Raw genomic sequence first — 17,443 nt, 5'->3', positions numbered from 1 at the left:
AACAAAAGAGCTCACAAAGAAGCAAAAAAAATGGACAATTTTCAGCACAAGTATTATTTATCATACGAGCTTTCTTGAAATGAAAATTTATTGTTAATATAATTTGAATCCTCTCATGTTCTGTTAAGCACATGACATGCTCTTTTTTCTTTTTAAGTTGCAATATTTATGTTTAGGATATGTTTTTGGTTCTTTTCTCTATTCTGTTGTGTTCTGGTGTTTGAGTCTAAAATATAATTTTAAAAAAAGATTAATCTTAAGGAACAACAACAGGCTCAGTAGTGGCTTTTATGGGAAAAGAAAATACAAATGAATAAAATAAATTTAAAAATAAATTTGTGGGGGGAGGAGCCAAGTTGGCCGAGTAGAAAGATACACATATGCTAGCTCCTAACCCACCACCCATAAAATACCTGTAAAGAAGAACTCCCAACAAATTCTGGAGCAACAGAAGCCACAGAACAATGGAGTGGACGAGATTTCTGTTCCAGAGAGACCTGAAAAACTGACAGAAAAGGTCTGTCACGAACCAGCCCTGGAGCAGAGCCCAGCCCTGCCTTGGCCACGCAGCACCCAGGGGAGCAGATCCCAGCAGGCTTCAGGGACAGAATCTCCAGTGGCAGCGCAGGTCCCTCCACCCACAGGCACCAAAGGTCAGTGAGAGGGTCTTTTCAGCTTGCCGAGAGTGGAGCAGGGTGTCTCCATAACACAGGCCTCTTTGGGAGGCAGCAGCAGACAGGGGCTTCCAAAGCAGGCAGGAGCTTGGATCCATTGTTGAAGGTCTCCATATAAACCCTCTGAGGAAACTGAGCCCTGTGTGGTGGCCCTGCCCCCACCCAAGCAGCTGAACTTAATCTCACACTGAATAGCAGCCCCACCCCCGCCAAAAGCCCCTGAGGCTGGGAAGCAGGATTTGAATCTCAGCCCCCAAGCACTAGCTGGGCAGATCTGGAGGCGAGGTGGGTGTGGTGAGGAAACTCAGAAGTCAAGTAAATGGCTGGGAAAATGCCCAGAAAAAGGAAAAAAAATAAGACCGTAGAAGGTTGCTTTCTTGGTGAACAGATATCTCCTCCCATCCTTTCAGATGAGGAAGAACAATGCTTACCATCAGGGAAAGACAAGGCTTCTGTATCCCAAACATCCAAAATAAATATTCAGTGTGTTCAGGCCATGGAAGAGCTCAAAAAGGATTTTGAAAATCAAGTTAGAAAGGTGGAGGAAAACCTGGAAAGAGAAATGAGAGAGATGCAAGAAAAGCATGAAAAGCAGGTCAACACCTTGCTAAAGGAGACCCAAAAAAATGCTGAAGAAAATAACACCTTGAAAAATAGGCTAACTCAATTGGCAAAAGAGGTTCAAAAAGCCAATGAGGAGAAGAATACTTTTAAAAAGGAGAATTAGCCAAATGGAAAAGGAGGTTCAAAAGCTCACTGAAGAAAATAGTTCTTTCAAAATTAGAATGGAACAGATGGAGGCTAATGACTTTATGAGAAACCCAGAAATCACAAAACAAAACCAAAAGAATGAAAAAATGAAAGATAATGTGAAATATCTCATTGGAAAAACAACTGACCTGGAAAATAGATCCAGGAGAAGACAATTTAAAAATTATGGGACTACCTGAAAGCCATGATCAAAAAAAGAGCCTAGACATCATCTTTCATGAAATTATCAAGGAAAACTGCCCTGATATTTTACAACCAGAGGGCAAAGTAAGTATTCAAGGAATCCACCGATCACCTCCTAAAAGAGATCCAAAAAGGGAAACTCCTAGGAACATTGTCTCCAAATTCCAGAGTTCCCTAGTCAAGGAGAAAATATTGCAAGCAGCTAGAAAGAAACAATTCAAGTATTGTGGAAAAACAATCAGGATAACACAAGATCTAGCAGCCTCTACATTAAGGCATCGAAGGGCATGGAATAGGATATTGCAGAAGTCAAAGGAACTAGGACTAAAACCAAGAATCACCTACTCAGCAAAACTGAGTATAATACTTCAGGGGAAAAGATCTTTCAATGAAATAAAGGATTTTCAAGCATTCTTGATGAAAAGACCAGAGCTGAAAAGAAAATTTGACTTTGACAATATTTGTAACCCTTGAAACTTTTCAGCATCTGGGTAGTTGGTGGGATAACACACACACACACACACACACACACACAGAGTGAATTGAATAGGATGGGATCATATCTTAAAAAAATGAAATTAAGCAGTGAGAGAGAAATATATTGGGAGGAAAAAGGAAGAAATGGGATGGGGCAAATTATCTCATAAAAGAGGCAAGCAAAAGACTTTAGTGGAGGGAAAAAGAGGGGAGGTAAGAGAAAAACATGAAGTTTACTCTCATCACATTCGACTAAAGGAAGGAATAAAATGCACGCTCATTTTGGTATGAAAACCTATCTTACAATACAGGAAAGTGGGGGGGATGATGGAAGGGAGGACAGTGAGAGGAGGGAGCAATTTGAAGTCAACACTCGGGGAGGGACAAGATCAAAAGAGAATAGAAGCAATGGCGGGCAGGATAGGATGGAGGGAAATATAGTTAGTCTTACACAACATGACTATTGTGGAAGTCATTTGCAAAACTACACAGATAATGGCCTATATTGAATTGCTTGCCTTCCCAAAGGGAATGGGTGGGGAGGGAGGGATGAAGTGAAGTTGGAACTCAAAGTTTTAGGAACAACTGTTGAGTACTGTCCTTCCTACTAGGAAATAAGAAATACAGGCAATGGGGTATAGAAAGTTATCTGTCCCTACTGGACAAAAGTGAAGATGGGGACAAGGGAAGGGAGGGATGATAGAAGAGAGGGCAGATTGGTGATAGGGGCAATCAGAATGCTCAGTGTTTTGGGGTGGGGGGAGGGACAAATGGGGAGAAAATTTGGAACCCAAAATTTTGTGAAAATGAATGTTAAAAGTTAAATAAATAAATTTAAAAAAGAAATAAAATAAATTTGCCTGTGAAATAAGTAAAAAGCAGAAATACTGAAAAAAAAATATTGTAAAATTAGAAGTTTATTCAGGTAACAAAAGGGAGAAAAGATAACTGCTACAGGCCTAGTGAAACGACATTCTCCAAAGTCACTACAGATCTTTTACTTGCCAAATCTAGTGAAATTTGTTTCAGTGAGAATTCCTTTTTTGTTAGTATGATAAATAAGCCAACTTCAACACAATGAGGTTATCTAAATGATCCATCTAGCTGTTTATAATTCATTTATATACAAAATTAAAAGACTAAACAGATCTTTTAAGGAAAAGAATATTGCAAATCATAGAACGGCTTTTTAAATTACTAAAGTTGTATTTATAATTTAAAAAAAGATTGTGGGGATTATTAGCCTTTCTATTTCACTGTTCTTTACCTCCAAATGTTAAAAAAAAATTTTCCATGGTCATTTAGATTAGATTTTGATAAAACATTCTTTGCCTTTGAAGTCTTTCTACTACTTTACTGAATTCTGTAGCCAGATTGGGGAGGTATGTGAGGTGGAATTCATAGTAAAATGGGTCAAAACATTAAATCATTTTTTTGCTATTTTGACAGAGTGAATCGAAGATGTATCAGTGTTGCACCATCTAGAGAGACAGCCGGTGAACTATTATTAGGTAAATCAGCGTTTTAAAGAGTGTAGCACTCATGCTCATCTTCCCCTTCTTATCTGAAAATATTCTGACATTAAATTTGTGTTGTACTTCTAAAAATTATTCCAGCTAAATCTAATTCCCACAAGCTGGCATCCATCATTATGCTTTTAAAAGCATAACAGTAACACTGTGGAACTTTAAGTTCTGTGGTCACAGTTTTCGGAACACATGGTAGGTACGTATTTCAGTTTTTAGTCATCCCATTTTTATGTACTAAAGTAGATCTTGAATGCCAGATATTATTGGTTTTTTGCCTATTCTATTCAGATACACTTGTACAAAAACAAATGCCTGCATTACATGATTTCTCAATAATTCATGTCACATTTGTGTGTTAGGCTTCTGAAATTATCAGCATGTCAGTATCCTTCTAAGTTATCTGGGCATTTATATTTCCCTGTGCAGTAAGGGAATTTCTTTACTAACACCTTCTTACAATGTCAAGGAATAGGAAAACATTGTTTGATCTTGGTACTCATACAGATGCAAAGGGACTGCTGCCCTTTTCATGGTCTCTAGTCTTGAGATTATTATGTTTTGCATGCAGGCTTTCCAAGAACTCACAGGTTATACAGTATATGAGATCTAATAATCTATTGCTTTCCCTTAAGTTAGTTACTTCTATTCTTTATAGTCATTCTGGATCTCAAGAATAGCCAGTGTATATTTAGGAGAATCCAACAAAATTTCCTAGCATGTGGAAAATTTTGTGGTAGGAAATATGTCTTAAAAGAAATAAATGAGCTCGTGGGTCTGTTTTGGCAGTTTTATGGTCAAATCTTGGAAGTCAGAAGTCAGAAGTGGGGAATGGATAGAGTGCTAAATTTGAGGTAAAGATTACCTGGGTACATGTCTCTGTGGCCATGGCCAAATCACTTAGGGCCTCAACATCTTCATCTGTAAAATGGCATTAGTAATACCTCTAGTACCAATTTCACAGGGTTGTTTTGAGGCTCAGATGAAATAAGTACTTTGCACACCTCAAAGTGCTATATAAATAACATAACATGATAACATGAAAGACAGCTCTTATTATTCCTTTTTGGTAGAAAACTCCATGTTCTAGTTAATTGGTCACTTAGGTTATTGATTTGTAACACCCTTATCCAGATTTACTAGTTATCTTGCTTTAGTAAATTCAGACTTAGTGATACAGCATATACTTTCTTTGTTAATTCTGTATCAAATGGTTTTCTGCAGGTAAATGTGGAATGTATTTTGTTGAAGACAATGCTTCTGATACAATTGAAAGTTCGGTGAGTACAGGTTTCACTTTGCACAAGTAGAAACTTAACTAAATGTTACTTATCCTAACAGTGCACACCACCCTATGATCAATCTGTGGCCACTCTTTGTGTCATCAAAGTGTTTTGAATTTTTCTCCCTCCACACCACTTATATAGTGCTGCATTCAGTTGCATGAACATTTGATTAACATATTGATTCTTTTTCTTATACTCTATAATGAAAAACTTTAAAAAAAGCCTTTAGCTAAGTCTTTTGCTCTATTTTAATTTACTAGTCAGTCAAGCATTTGACAAGCATTTATTAAGCAATTACTATTTGGCAGACATGCTAGCAGTAGAGACATATGACCCCATCTGGAGTTTTCTTGGCAGAGATCCTGGAGTGGTTTGCCATTTCCTTCTCCAGCTCATTTTACAGATGGGGAGACTGAGGCAAACAGGATGAAGTGACTTACCCAGCATCATATAGGTAGTCGGTGTCTGAGGCCGGATTTGAACTTAGAGCCGGTGCTCTATCCACTGTGCCACCTTGCTGCCTGGACTTAGTGGAGCCTGGCTGTCATCCTGGCCTGGAATGTTAAAAAGGAATTTGAATTTTTTGCTTGGTCCCAGAGGTTGAAGCTAGCAGTGTTGGTTAAAGGTTGCTGCAAAGTGAGATAAAAACCTTTGTTGTTGTTGCCACCTCAAGCTACTGTTCTTACCTCTCTCCTTCCTTTCGCTACCAAAGTTTTAAGAGGAGTGTATATTTACTGCTTCTGTTTCTTTACTACTTTTTCATTATTTGTAGATCTGGTTTCTAGACCAACAAATTGATTGAAACTAGTTTGTGTATATTTGTTTGTTTTTAAAATATGTGTTTTTACTATCAAAAATATCAAAAACCTAGGTAGCAGAGCAGATAGTTCTGGGCCTGGAGTCAGGAAGGCCTGAATTTGAATCAGGCCTCAGATACTAGCTGTGTGACCATGGGCAAGTCATTTAACGTCTGTTTGCCTCAGTTTCTCCATCTGTAAAATGGAGATATTAATAGCACCTATCTCTTAGGGTGTGAGGCTCAAATGAGATAATTGTGAAGTGCTTGGTACAGCGTCTGACATATAGTAAATGCTGCATCAATGTCAGCTGTCATTAAAAATATTTTCAAAATTTGACTTTGTGTTTTGAATGGAGTATTACCCAAAAAGGGATAGTATTTTTAAACTTTTCAATGAAGTTAGTTTCTCATGAAACCTCTTAGTATCTAGTCTATTGAGAATAAATAGTAAAATTTATGACCTCTCTTTTAGGCTAGTATAGTAAGGGCCCAAACAGCAGTTATATAACTTATTGGAACCTCTGATGTTTCTACTTTAATTACTTTATGTTAATGTCAAATCTAGTTGGATTTTACTCTCAGTTTCCTTTACTTCCCCCTTGAAATATATGATTCTACTAATCATCTCTTCCTTTTCAAAATACCTTCTTTCCTGGACTTCTCTGGCATTGAACCATCCTAATTTGCTTCTCTTTTCTTTGTTCTTCTTTCTTTTTTATTATCTCTTCTTCCCTAAATTTAGTTATTCCCCCAAATCTCTCTCATGGTCCTTTACTGTTCTTATATATTCTTCTTCTCTTCCCATGATTTAATCTATCCTCTTTGGAAATGTCTTTGTTACCCTAGTCTGTCTCCTGAGTTCTAATCTGACATTTCTAACTGCCTGTTGGACAATTAGATGTCCTGCTGACCCCTCAGAGTACAGTATGAGCAAAACTGAGTCTTTTGTCTTCTTAAATTTCTGGAAATTTCAAAACAAAATGTGACTCATCCTTCTTCTCTCCATACTTTCACTCAGTGACTTATTAATCTTATTTTGAAATATCTCTTGCATCTGTCACATCCTTTCCATTCCTTTTGATACAACACCAATTCAGGCCCTTATACATTATGCCTAGACTGTTACTATAACCTAAATTTTCATAAATCTTTAATCTTCACTGTTATCAAACATCCTGTACTCTACCATGGTACTAACTAAAAACACCACTAAAGCTATATTATCTCCTTGTTCAAGAATCTTGAGCAACTAACTTCTTGTTACTTCCTTGATGTGTAATCCATACTCTGTAGAGTAACGTTCAAAGTTATACACAATGTAGTCCTAAGACTCCCCTTTCAGAAATCTCTGATCATAGTTTTAGAGTTAGAAGAGAATTGTAGAGGTGCTACCAAGTCTACACACTTCATTTTGCAGATAAGGAGACAGGCTGAGAGAAGTTGCCCAATATAACACAATTAGTAAGTGTCTGAGGTGGGCTTTGTACCTAGATTTTCCAGTCTCTAAGCACCCTGTCCACTGTAGCCCCAACCTCCCTGGGTTATTATGAGGATAAAATGAGTTAACATATGTAAAGTGCTTTGTAAACCTTAAAGAACTATATTAACGTAAAGTGTTACCCATCTTCATCATTATTACACCTTGCTGCCTCTGAATACACCTGCTTACCATTGGCCCAGTAAATAATGTGCTTTCCTAGCCTCATGCTTTTGTCTATGCCATGTTTTCTTCCTAATGATTCAGGTTTGGAAACCGAGTTATGATGCACCATCTACAGAAAGAGGGAAATTTGAAGATGATATATTAGGGAAGGAGGGAACTTCAAAAGTTTTCTATCCCTTTTATTCCAAAGATAATTTTTAAAATTTTAATTAATTTCCTTCTATTAAGCATATACACCAAGTAACATGTCTAATGCCAGCTGTGAGAAAAAATACAATTAAAATAATTTCTGCATTTTATCTTATGTATTCCTTAAAGAAAACTTGTCTTTTTTTGCTTACTTTCTTAGAGTCTTCAGGGAGAAACAGAACCAGCTTCATTTTCTTGGACATATGAAGAAATTAAAGAAGTTCATAAGCGCTGGTGGCAGTTGAGAGACAATGCTGTGGAAATATTTTTAACAAATGGCAGAACTCTACTGCTAGCTTTTGATAATACCAAGGTAGATTTGGTGTACTGTGTGTGTGTATATGTGTGTATATATATTATATATGTGTGTACATATGTGTGTATAGATATCATATATATATATACACACACACATTTTTGTAAACTATTTAGGCAAAGTAACAAATACTAATTATGTAAAGTTTGTTTAGACCTGTTAATGTTTTTAAGAATTACATTTAAAGTAATGAATTTGCAATGTATTTTAACACTAATAAGAATTTAAACACTTGGTTAGATAAAGAATGTAGTATTTTTACATTCCAGGTGTGTTGTGGGCTTTCCAAAAGACATTTGGAAGCTTTGGAAATACTTGTTGTTGTTCAGTCATGTCGAACTCTTAGAGACCTCTGTGGGCCGTAGTCCGTCCATATTGCCCAGGGGTTTTTCTTGGCAAGGATACTGGGGTGGTTTGTCACTTCCTTCTCCAGAGGAAAACAGAAGTTAAGTGACTTGCCCAGCATCATGCAGCTAATAAGTATTTGTAATCAGGTTTGAACTCAGGTTTTCCTGACTCCCAAGTCCAGCACTCTATTCGTTGAGCCACCTAGCTGCAAAGAATAGAAAAAGCAAAAAAGACTTCACTTACTCTCTGAATTTGGGTCATAAACTTGTTCAGATTTCTTTGCAACCAACCTTCAACTCAGTAGCTAAAAACATCTAAATTCAAGAGTGTCAATCAGCACTTGTAGAAGGTTGGTACATGTTTTGTGCTGTTGCTTACTTCTGAGTCTAAAGCCATGTTTTCTTGGTGTTTTAAAGCCTGCTATTTTATCCTATTCTCTTAACTACATCCCTAATTATCCAAACGGCAATGGAGCTTTTCTCTTCTTCTTACTGTTAAAACGTTTACATTCTTATAATACATGCTTAACATTTATTCTTTGTAAAGACCTGGTTATTAAATTGCTTAATTATATCAGCTGCTTAGAGAGGTAAAAATTGAATAGTAACACTTCCAAAAGCGCCATTTCTGTATTAAAAATTACTTTCAGCATATCAAAATTCTTAGTAATGAAAACATCTATTTTAAGTCTTTTTGCTTTTATTATTTTCCAAATCAGCATTAATTATGACTTTTGTTTGTAAAAAAAACAAAAAAAAAACGGATTATTTCTTGAAACTTGACAGATAATATTTTCAGATTCTCAGTTCCTCTAGATTGTTCCTTAGCCTCAAGGAAATACCATTGCTGCTAACCAATACTGCTTTGTGTTTGTAAAAACTACTGTAGAGCTATGAATTTAGACATTAAGCTATGTGGGGGTTTCTTTTATTTCTGTGTGTGATAGGGTTGGGGGAGGGGGGTTGTACAGTAGTTCCAGTGAACATGAAAGTAGTAAACTGTTTCTTTGGGAGAATCTATTTAATGTTTTGAAATAGCTAAGTGGCCCAATGGATAGAGACAAAATGAAGAAACTGAGTAAATTAGTAAATTGTCTGGTCTTCTCTGTTATTTAATTTATGCAAAAAAATAAATTTATAAACTCATTCATCTAGTAATCTCAGAATTCATTTTAAGGAAAAATAATCATATCCTTTACTCAGCAACATTTAAAGATTGATATGTGATATAGGAAGATGGCAAGATGAAATGGTCATTGATGTTAAACATAATAATTCACATGTTTATCATGCTTTACAGTTTTCTAAACACTTTCCTTAACTCCTTACTAAGTCCTCATCTTGTCAGTAAGGAAACTTATTAGGCTTAAAAAGGTTAAGTGATATGCCTCAAATTTTTTAAAAAGCTATCTTGAGTTCATGTTCCGAGTATAATCTAGTCAGTGATGTTTTCACCACTTTTCATAGAATTTTAGAACTTAGAATAATTAAAAGCATTTTTTCACTGGAAACGTGTAAGATTTTTAACCTAGACACATACTACCTAACCAAACCAGGCTAAAAACTAAAATTTCTCCCCATCTTTTTGTTTGTTTGTTTTAGGTTCGTGATGATGTATACCACAATATACTTACAAACAACCTCCCTAATCTTTTGGAGTATGGAAACATCTCAGCTTTGACAAACCTATGGTACACAGGACAAATTACCAACTTTGAATATTTGACCCACCTAAACAAACATGCTGGCCGATCTTTCAATGACCTTATGCAGTATCCAGTTTTTCCTTTCATACTTTCTGACTATGTTAGTGAAACACTTGACCTCAATGAGCCTTCCGTATACAGGTGAGTAGCTGTATTTAGGTGGAAGGGAATAGAGAGGGTTTTAGTACCAGTTTTTAAAAAATTGACTGCCTTCTCCAGTAGAGATCATTTTATCACTTCCTACACAAAACCTACCCTGATCCTCCCTGCCCCATCCGTGCTGCCATCATTCTGTTATTGGCACACTTTCTATTGAAATATCACTCCTTATGTATATTTTTTTATATACAAGTATATATAATACATAAAAGTGTATATATTATGCTTTTGTATGTATTGATACTTATATAAATGTGAAATGTTTTTATTTATATCTTTTACTTTATATTTATCTTATAAATATAAAATACATTTTATATTTACTTGCATAGGAGTTTTATCTCCTCAGTGCAGGGCCTTAGTTCTGCTGTTTCTTACTTGACAAGTATCTACTTTTTTTCTTCTCCCTACTCTAGTCTAACTCAGATAACTAGTAATCGTTGCCCAGAATATATTCATAGCTACCACTTAGGTAGGCAAGAGAGTGGAAGAGTCGTCATCACAGTTTTCTTTAAGCCATTGATCACACTTTGACTTTTCTCTTGGGCCCTGGGCCAGTCCTTGTTCAGTCCCTGTTCACTCTGTCCACTTAGCTATAACAGAGAGAGCGTAGAATTCGAAATCAAAGGACTGAAGTTGGAACCCCTGTCCCCCATCGTACTTCCTGTGTGACATTATGTGACATAGACGCCATAGAAGCCAAGCCGTTGATTATATAAATGAGGCTCAAGTGAAGCAATTTGCACAGGGGACACACAGATGCTAAGTACCAAGCCCAGCACCATCTGCTAATCTCAGCTTCCTCTGGGTCACTTAAAAATCTTTGTCACTTTAAAAAGTCATATAAAATCTGTATGCCACAATGTCCTCATCTTTAAAATGAGGCGTTTGGACTAGGAGAGTTCTCTGAGGTCCTGTTTAGTTCTAAATACTGTGATTATTTTCATTTTTTATAGTTTTAATCATGCAGATATGAACTATGTATATGTATATACTTTACCCAGATATTTAGACTATTTGTAAAAGTGAAAAAAATATATGTTCTTTGATGAGGTGAAGTACTCTATGAGGGTATATCCCTAGTTAAAGTAGGTTATTGAGAAAGATTAGAAATAAAGTTATGGTAAAAATTTTTTAAATCATTCCCTTCATTTGTTTTCTTCTATCCCACTTCCTCCTAAGTAATACACACATTTCTCAGTCATAGACTTTAGTTCTTTCCCTTCTTCATACACATGTTAAAATGTTATAGAAGCATTATCACAAGTAAGCAAGTATTTACTGAGTCCCTATCCTATGCTAGAATACAAAACAGGTCAAGACGTGGCCTCAGACTGTAAAGAACTAGTTAGGTGGTTGTCATCTTTGCTGTTTGCCCTTCACTCTCAAAGAGGACTATGACATCAGAACTGACTTTCAAATGAATTGGGTTTAAGTGAGGAAGGACTGTGCAGAGTCACCAGACTCACTTTCTCCTCCAGCGCCATGTGGGCCTAGTGGTAAGACATAGATCCGGAAGACTGGAGATAACCCCCATATACTGATTTTTTAAAGTACTAAATCATATTAAATACAACTAGAAAATACATCTGCATGTGGTCAGATACTAGTTGTGTGGTGTAAACAGGAAACGCAAAATAAATTAGGAAAGTGCCGGCTGAGGTGATCATGGAAGTCTTCACTGCCAAGGGGAGCTGCAAAAGTCAGAAGGAAGCGTTATCTAAAAAGAGCATTAGGGATTCTGACCAGGAGTGGTCAGTAGATGTTAGAATGCCATTTATGAGACAAGTACCAATAATCAATTTCTATATACCAGTTAGGAAACATTCATGTTTTCTAAAATAATTTTATTTGGAGAAAATTGAGGTATTGCATAAATTAGTTCCACCTCTAAGACCTTCTGATGCTATGTCTAAATAATAGACAAGACAAACTTTTCTTTCTTCCAGAGTATTTATTGAGAATTAACTATGCCCAGAGTACTGTGAAAAGTTGATGGATAATTAAAAAGTATTCAAATTATTTTTTCCATTCTTTAAATTATAGAAATTTGTCCAAACCTATAGCTGTACAGTATAAAGAAAAAGAAGATCGTTATGTGGATACCTACAAGGTGAGCCTTTGGTGTAAAATCACATTACACTTTATAAATGTCTTCCTTCTCATATTTGAGAAATATAATGTGTTATAGACGTTGGTTTTTAAATTAATTTTATGTACAGGTGTTTTTCTTCTAATTTCATCAGTCTTCTAAAAACATTCTATATTGAATTGAAATATTTCAGTTATCAAAAAATACACAATGAAGAAGATAGATTTATTATGACGTCAGTTGGAATGTTGTTGCGCACTTGTTAGACTCAAATATGACTGACTTACTATAATCTCTGAAATTCACCAAGAAAACTAGGGAGAAACAGATAATGAGCTGCCTTGTTATTTATGGTCCTTAAAATTATGTGTTAATATGTAATAATGTAAGTATATATATGTAATATAACTATACGCACACATACTGTGTATGTGTACTGTACATGTACTTATGTGTACGTAGACAGACATTTCTATCTGATCTATGATTATATAGATGTGTGTGTGTGCGTATGTGTGCCTTACAGTAACCTGAAATATCATCCTCCATATTTCTGGACATACTTTCTATGTTCAGTCATAGCCTATGTAGAGATTTTCCATAATGAAATTTTAAGATTAGGGAATTAAGTATGGTCTCAGAAGAATAATTTTTACTAGGAATTCTAAAAAAATTTTTAGGCTAATTAATGCATTTCATTGCTGCATTTGTATATGAATGGCTAAGGCAGTAATGCTCTGTTCATATTTGGCCACCGTTTGCATCTTCCAGGGGAGAGCCAGCCCTTTTCAAGTTTACAATCTCTTTGTCTGGTTTTATTATTAGAGACAGGCTAGAACTATCCATGGGATACGAGAGAAGTGACAGGAATTAAATACTAAGAAAAATGCCATGTCTGCAAGGGAAGAAAACAGTAACAACAAAGTACTATCTATTCTTCAAATCACAATGAAGCTGTAATATGTTGAAGATATATAAGAAAACTAGGGAAAGTATTTATGTATGTGTATATTATGTATATTCATATATATGTATATATATAGTATTTCTGAAAATATCCCTTTAATCACATGATACACTAATGATGTGAGGTCCCTGTGAGGGTTGACATATTAATACATTACAAATAGTTAGCCCCCTAGAAGGGATAAATTTATTAGATTGCTTTCTAATACTGTTTCAATTCAGTGAATATTTATTAAGCACCTACTATGCCCCAGGCAAAACACTGGGGATACAATTAAGTTTTAAAAAAAGAAAAGACAGTTCCTGTCCTTAAGGCATTTAAAATCTAAAGGGGAAAGACAACATACAGGAGGAAACTGGAAAGTGCAGGGAAGTGGGGGACATCTGGGAGTCCCCAGCACAGGGGCATCTTGATCTATGGAGTTGAAACCAGGCAGAGTTGCCTATGGAGAGGGGCGTGAGGTGGAAGTCCAGTTTCTTCCCTCTCTAAAGGAAAGCTTTGGGAAGAACAGGAAGAGAAAGGAGTACAGAACAGTTAAATTTTGAGAGAGAAGAGCCAGAGAAAGGCACTGAACATGGGCATTACTTGGAGATGGGAACCTGGGACCATCATCACCAGGGGAGGGTCTGCTGAGAAGAGCTCCGAAAAGGGAAGTGGAAGGGTTACAATGTGCACGGGGACAAGCTCCCCCACTGCACCCCACCCCACACACTCTTCCTCCTTTTTAGACCAAAGACAGCACTCATGCCACACCTTCTGATGTCTTTTTCTTCATCTTAGTATTTGGAAGAGGAATATCGCAAAGGGGCTCGAGAAGATGACCCCATGCCTCCTGTCCAACCTTATCACTATGGGTCACATTATTCAAACAGTGGAACGGTGCTTCACTTCTTGGTTAGAATGCCTCCTTTTACAAAAATGTTCTTAGCCTATCAAGGTAATTTTCTTGTTTACTATTTTTAAAATGTATATAGTTTGTAGCAGTACCATTAATACAAAAGATATTAATATGTTTACTGACTGCCTTCAACATTATGGTGTGCCTCTAGTATTAATATTAAATATTATCTTTTGTGATTTTATAATATTTGATAATATTCCCTATTAGCTTTCATATTTCTAGAGTGAAAAATTCTAATCTCTGTTCTTTCAGAATATCTATCTTGTTACTACAGGTGTTCCCTCCATTTCTACAGATTGTCACACACAGCCTCTTTCACAGGTTGTGTAATTTGTCTACATTTTATCAGGAATCCATCAGAGAGGATCACCATAATGCACTGGATTCCTTCACTGGATCCTTTAACATTCCATAGATCACAGTGTAGAGCTTGAACGGTTCACCTCATAATCAGAGAATTTCAGCTTTGACAGGGACCTCGGCAGCCATCTGTATATATTTATCACCTAATGATAAATATAATTATATATTGGTTGTTCAACTTCCAGTTCATTCTCCTTGTTTCCTTGAGTGCCTGGCTCATAATCTTTCCTCCTTAATTCCTGCCCTCATACTAGGGCATATATATTAATACTCTCAGTATACATGTTGATTTTTCCTCAAATAGCCTAACTTCCCAGTTCCTCAAATTACTTACTTCCCATGACATCCTCCACCTCTCAGCCTCAGCTACAGACGGATAGTCATACCCTTGATATAGCCATTACTCACAAGTGTTCTATTTCCATGTTTATGAACTTTGAAATTTCCTTATTGGATCATAATTGGATATTGTCATTCCACTTCTCCTTAAGTTTTTCAACCCTTAAGCTTTTTCTTCATCCTTGCTATGTCCTCTAATGCCTCTATTCTATTCTTCTCAGACCATCACCTCAATATTGACTACACTCTCTTGCCTTTTCTTTCTTAACCCATGGAGAACCTCTACACTGGCCTCTCCTCTTGAGTCCTTTGCCCTCTTATACTTTTTGCTGATTTTGTCTTGCCAAGTGTCAGCCTTGAAGTCCCCGCATTTGCTGCTGAATTAGTTAAACTGGAAAAAATCACAAAATTGGACTGGCCAGGTCCACTGCAAATTTATGTCATATAATTTCAACTAGATCCTCACTGCAGCAAAACAATCCTTTAACACTTCCCTAATTTACTTATTAGCCCACTCAGTACAGTGTTTTTTCCATACCTTTTCATCCTTCCTCAAACCTCTCCCCCATCTCTCATTTGAAAACACTGAAAAAATTTATGCTATTTTCTGAGAAATGTCTTTTTCTCCTTCCTCATCTTATATCCTCCCCATGATTTCTGCCTTTATCCCTATTTCACACGAAGAAATGGCCCTTCTTGCCAAGGCAAACCCTGTCTACATGAACAAATGATCCCGTTCTATCCTGTCTTTTCTAACCTGTTGCCATATCTATCAACCCTGCTCAATAATTTTCAGTCTTTCCCTGTTGTTGCCTCCCTACTGCCTACAAACATGTCCATATTTCCCCCATCCTTGAAAAACTTTCTCTTAATCCATTTGTCTAATCCTCATCCTAAATCTTTCCTTCCTCTTATAATTAAACTCTGTGAAATGGACATCTTCAATCCGTAACTCTGTTTAATTTCTTCTCACTGTCTTCTTGTGAGTCCAGCCTCCTTCTCACCATTCAGCTGCAATTGCTCTCTGCAGTGACCTTTTCTTAGTCATCATCTTTCTTAACCTCTCTGCATCCATAAACACTGTCAGTCACCCTCTTTTTCCTTGATATGCTCTTCTCTAGATTTTCATGACACCGTTCTCTCCTGGTTTTTATCCTACCTGTCTGACTACTTATGAGTCTCCCTAGCTGTACCTTTATCCAGGTCATACCTACTAACTGTGATTATCCCCAAAGCTCTCTCCTAGGGCCTTTTTTCTTCTCCCCCTCTACTGTTTTACTTGGTAATTTCATCAGTTCCTGTGGATTCAATTATCACCTCTATGATAATGATTCTCGGATCTATTTATTAAGCCCCAAATTCTCCACTGACCTATCCTTGCATCCTCTGCTATGTCTTAGGCATCTTAAACGCAGCATTGTCAAAAATAACTCACTTTGTTTTCACCTGAGCTTCCCATTAACTGCTGGGGTTACCACCATCTTTCTAGTTATACAGGTTTTTAACCTAAGTGTCTTCTTCAATTCTTTACTCATTTCAAGTCATTTCACAAGTCCTACCAATTCTACTATTGTAACATCTCTCACATATACCTACTTCTCTCTTCTGACATAGTCACCACCCTGTTATATACCCTCATTGCTTCATACCTTGACTACTCCAGGATGAGGACAGTTCACTGGTTAGTTTCCATCCTCAAGTCTCTCCTCAGTTCAGTCCAACCATCAGTCAATGGTCAAATTGATATTCCTAAAATGCAGGCCTTACTATGTCATCCCCATTCAGTAAATTCCAGTGGCTCCCTATTACATCCAGGATCAAATATAAAATCCTGCTTGACTTTTTAAATCCTTCATAACCTGGCCCCTTCCTACATTTCCAGTCTTCCTGTAGCTCACTGCCCTCCAGTGACACTGCTTTCCTTTCTGTTGCTTGTATACAACACTCCACCTCATGACTCCTTCCTCTTTTGCTGGCTAACTCCCAAGTCTGAAATTCCCTCCCACCTCATCCTCATCTCCCACCTTTCCTCAAAACAGATCTAAAATATTTCCTTCTACAAAAAAACCTCTCTGGATCAGTCTCAAAGCAGAAATTTCCCTCTATTGATTAGCTCCAGTTTACCCTGTATATAAATTGTTTATAGACAGTTGCCTGCAAGTTGTCTCCCGCATTAGACCAAGCACCTTGAGCAAAGAACTTTGTTTCTCTTTGATTTGGGGTATTTTTTGTTTATTTATATGTTTCATTTTGTCTTATTTTACCTTTCTTTGTTTCCCTAGTGCTTAGCACAATTCTTGGCACTTACTTTTTGGAGATTTAAGTTTGCTGATTTGCTTCCTTGTTGACTTGTCTAATTCAAGAATTCTAAATCTGAGATCTTGGAATTTGTTGAGTTTTTAAAAATGTTTTGATAACTGGTTTTCAGTATAACTAGTTTACTTCTTAATGCAATTATGTGTTTCATTTTATACATTTTAAAACATTATTCTACAAAAGAATCTCTAGGCTTCACCAGAGTGCCAAAGGTGTCCATGACATAAAAAAAGATTAAGAACTCTTAGTCTGGACCTCTCTGTTTCTGAAAAAGAGTCTCTTCTATGACATACCCAGATTATACCATTTAAATTTGGAAGGGACCTCCGCCATCATCTATTTGAACCCATACCCAGGAACTGTTTACAC

At 36.6% G+C, this 17,443-nt stretch overlaps 1 protein-coding gene across 5 annotated transcripts in view; it reads left to right on the top strand.

Moving 5' to 3' along the window:
- LYST (lysosomal trafficking regulator) overlaps positions 1-17,443 on the top strand; it is a 261,878-nt gene that overhangs the window by 205,192 nt on the left and 39,243 nt on the right. For all 5 annotated transcript variants that reach the window (XM_072647543.1, XM_072647542.1, XM_072647544.1 and 2 more), the window contains 6 exons: positions 3,555-3,616; positions 4,856-4,911; positions 7,729-7,881; positions 9,834-10,078; positions 12,143-12,209; positions 13,936-14,092. In XM_072647543.1, coding sequence (XP_072503644.1) covers positions 3,555-3,616; positions 4,856-4,911; positions 7,729-7,881; positions 9,834-10,078; positions 12,143-12,209; positions 13,936-14,092 — 740 coding nt within the window. The remainder of the gene's footprint in view (positions 1-3,554; positions 3,617-4,855; positions 4,912-7,728; positions 7,882-9,833; positions 10,079-12,142; positions 12,210-13,935; positions 14,093-17,443) is intronic.

This window comes from Notamacropus eugenii, chromosome 2, assembly GCF_028372415.1.
Source record: "Notamacropus eugenii isolate mMacEug1 chromosome 2, mMacEug1.pri_v2, whole genome shotgun sequence".
Classification (NCBI taxonomy): Eukaryota; Metazoa; Chordata; class Mammalia; order Diprotodontia; family Macropodidae; genus Notamacropus; species Notamacropus eugenii.
The sequence above is the reverse complement of the archived record's forward strand: the minus strand, read 5'-3'. Positions and strand labels throughout refer to the sequence as shown.